General features: G+C 41.3%; 1 protein-coding gene across 1 annotated transcript in view; it reads left to right on the forward strand.

Annotated features, from left to right (window-relative positions):
* SERPINE3 (serpin family E member 3) overlaps nt 1–2,051 on the forward strand; it is a 20,310-nt gene that overhangs the window by 7,600 nt on the left and 10,659 nt on the right. Inside the window, 1 exon segment of the mRNA XM_009642629.2 lies at nt 12–209. Within this exon segment, the coding sequence (XP_009640924.2) occupies nt 12–209 (198 nt within the window).

Below are 2,051 nucleotides of genomic sequence, written 5' to 3' on the forward strand. Positions count from 1 at the left end.
ATCCCTTGCAGATGGGGACGTGCACGACATGACGTTGGAGAGCGCTGGGTCGCCGCTCAGCCAGGTCTCCCTGGTGAGCACCATGTACTTCAAAAGCATGTGGCAAAAGAAGTTTTCCTTTATGGATACCCAGATGTTGCCTTTCACCACCGCAGAGGGCTCAACCCTGAAAGTGCCCACAATGCATCACACAGCCGAAGTTAACTACGGTAACTGTCCTTGATCCAGATTTGCTCTATTGTACAACATGGAATAGTTTTATTTATTTCGTTTCCACAGCTACTGCACAAAAATGTGTTATTTTCCCAGCTTGCAGAAGTCTCAGAAGAAATCCCATCAAATGAAGAGATTGTCTGGGTGACCAAATTGACGCCTTCTAATCCCAGAAAATCATGAAACAGATCCTGGGTTCAAAATGGTTCCTAAAATATCTACTGTCTATGCCCCATCCCTCACAGACCAACACCTCCCAGCACTTCATAAGAAACTTGTTGGCAGTAGCAAACAACCAAAAGGCACCAAGATAACATGCCAGGAGAAGGGAACAGGAGATGCTGAGGGTACTGCAGTGTACAAAGTACTTTGCAATAGCATGAAGCTTGTTAAATAAAGCTGCCTAGGAAGGGAGGACCAAAGGAAGCATATCTGACTCCATGACAGAGGGGCAGTTAAGACTAAAACAATATCAAGCCCCTACCAAATTGATTTGTGGGGTGGATAAGAAATTTTCTGCCCCCTCAGCGTAATCAGCTTGTCTCTTGAGTGTGTGAGCACCAGAGAGAGGACAGTATCTGCGGGAGTGCCAGCACTGCACACCCATCCCTTTGTCTCTGGCCACAGCCTTTCTCCAAGGATTTAGGATAAAACTGCAAATCTTCAGGGCCAAATTCTGCAACAAAGGGGAGAAAAATTTTTATGGCCTTTATAACCTATCAGTAAATGATCTCAGCATGGGCTTAAAACAGTATACATGTAGGTCAAACTTTTATTGGTATAATATATGAATACAATGTATGCTCCTTTCAAAGGCTTGGAGTATGTGGGTTGCTGATAAAAGGACTCATGTGTAGGCTTAATTTTCTACCACCAGGAATTCTACCATTTAGCTCTACAATCTCTTTCAAAATATAAAAAGCTCCTTTCCTTTCTATCCTATATTTCAGAACTGCACTTGGGTAAAAACCTTCCTAATTCCAAGTCTAAATTTTTTCAAGACCAATTTGTTTATCTTAACATTGTGCCAGCTTCATCCTTTAAGCTAAATAGTTTCTCTTCAGCTTTGATATTTACCCCCAAATGTATTTGCAAGTCATCAAGCTGCCTCTCAATTTCCTGTTAGCTAAGTTGAAGATGCCAGGCTCTTCCAAAGTAGTCAAAAAACAGATACTCCAATTCTCTACTAGTCCTTTTCTGCACTTTTCCAATTTAAATTAATCTTTCTTGAAAAAAAGTGACCAGGAATGTACAGAATACTTTTAATGAGGCCATATACGTGCTCGATAAAATGCTCTTAATATTTCTATGACTTGCTAAAAATACCCTGCGTAGTGCAGCGCAGAATCAGCTCAGGTTGACCCCACTTGGGCCTTCTTTCTTTCTCTGTTTTTTTCCAGCTGTTGAGTCCTAGGTGAATCAAAGGGAGGGAAATCTGCACAGGGACATACCTTCTTTGGTGGCTTTGAACCGTCACTTGATTACCACCACTCCAGCCATCATGGTAACCTCACTGTTTGTCTTTGATGGAATTCTTGAGCATTGGCAATACTTTGGAAAGTCACTGCTAACCTCTTTTCAACCTGGGAGCCTCTCTTTTAACTTAATTCATTGTACTTTTCCCTTCAAGTGGCTGCTCGCTGCCTCTGATTTCTTGCTCTAATTGCCATCACTTCTACCTGTAAACAGTGCCACAGTGAAATTATGTTTAATGTTTTACATAAAACTGGATGGCTGGATCTATGCCTTTTTAGCAAATGTGTTATCAAGTCAAAAAAGCTTATAGATTTGTTTGCTAGGGTCTACCTGATATTGTAATTTATCTCACTTCCTCTTTC

The sequence above is a fragment of the Egretta garzetta genome, unplaced genomic scaffold, assembly GCF_000687185.1.
Source record: "Egretta garzetta isolate BGI_Z169 unplaced genomic scaffold, ASM68718v1 scaffold377, whole genome shotgun sequence".
In the NCBI taxonomy this organism is placed as follows: domain Eukaryota; kingdom Metazoa; phylum Chordata; class Aves; order Pelecaniformes; family Ardeidae; genus Egretta; species Egretta garzetta.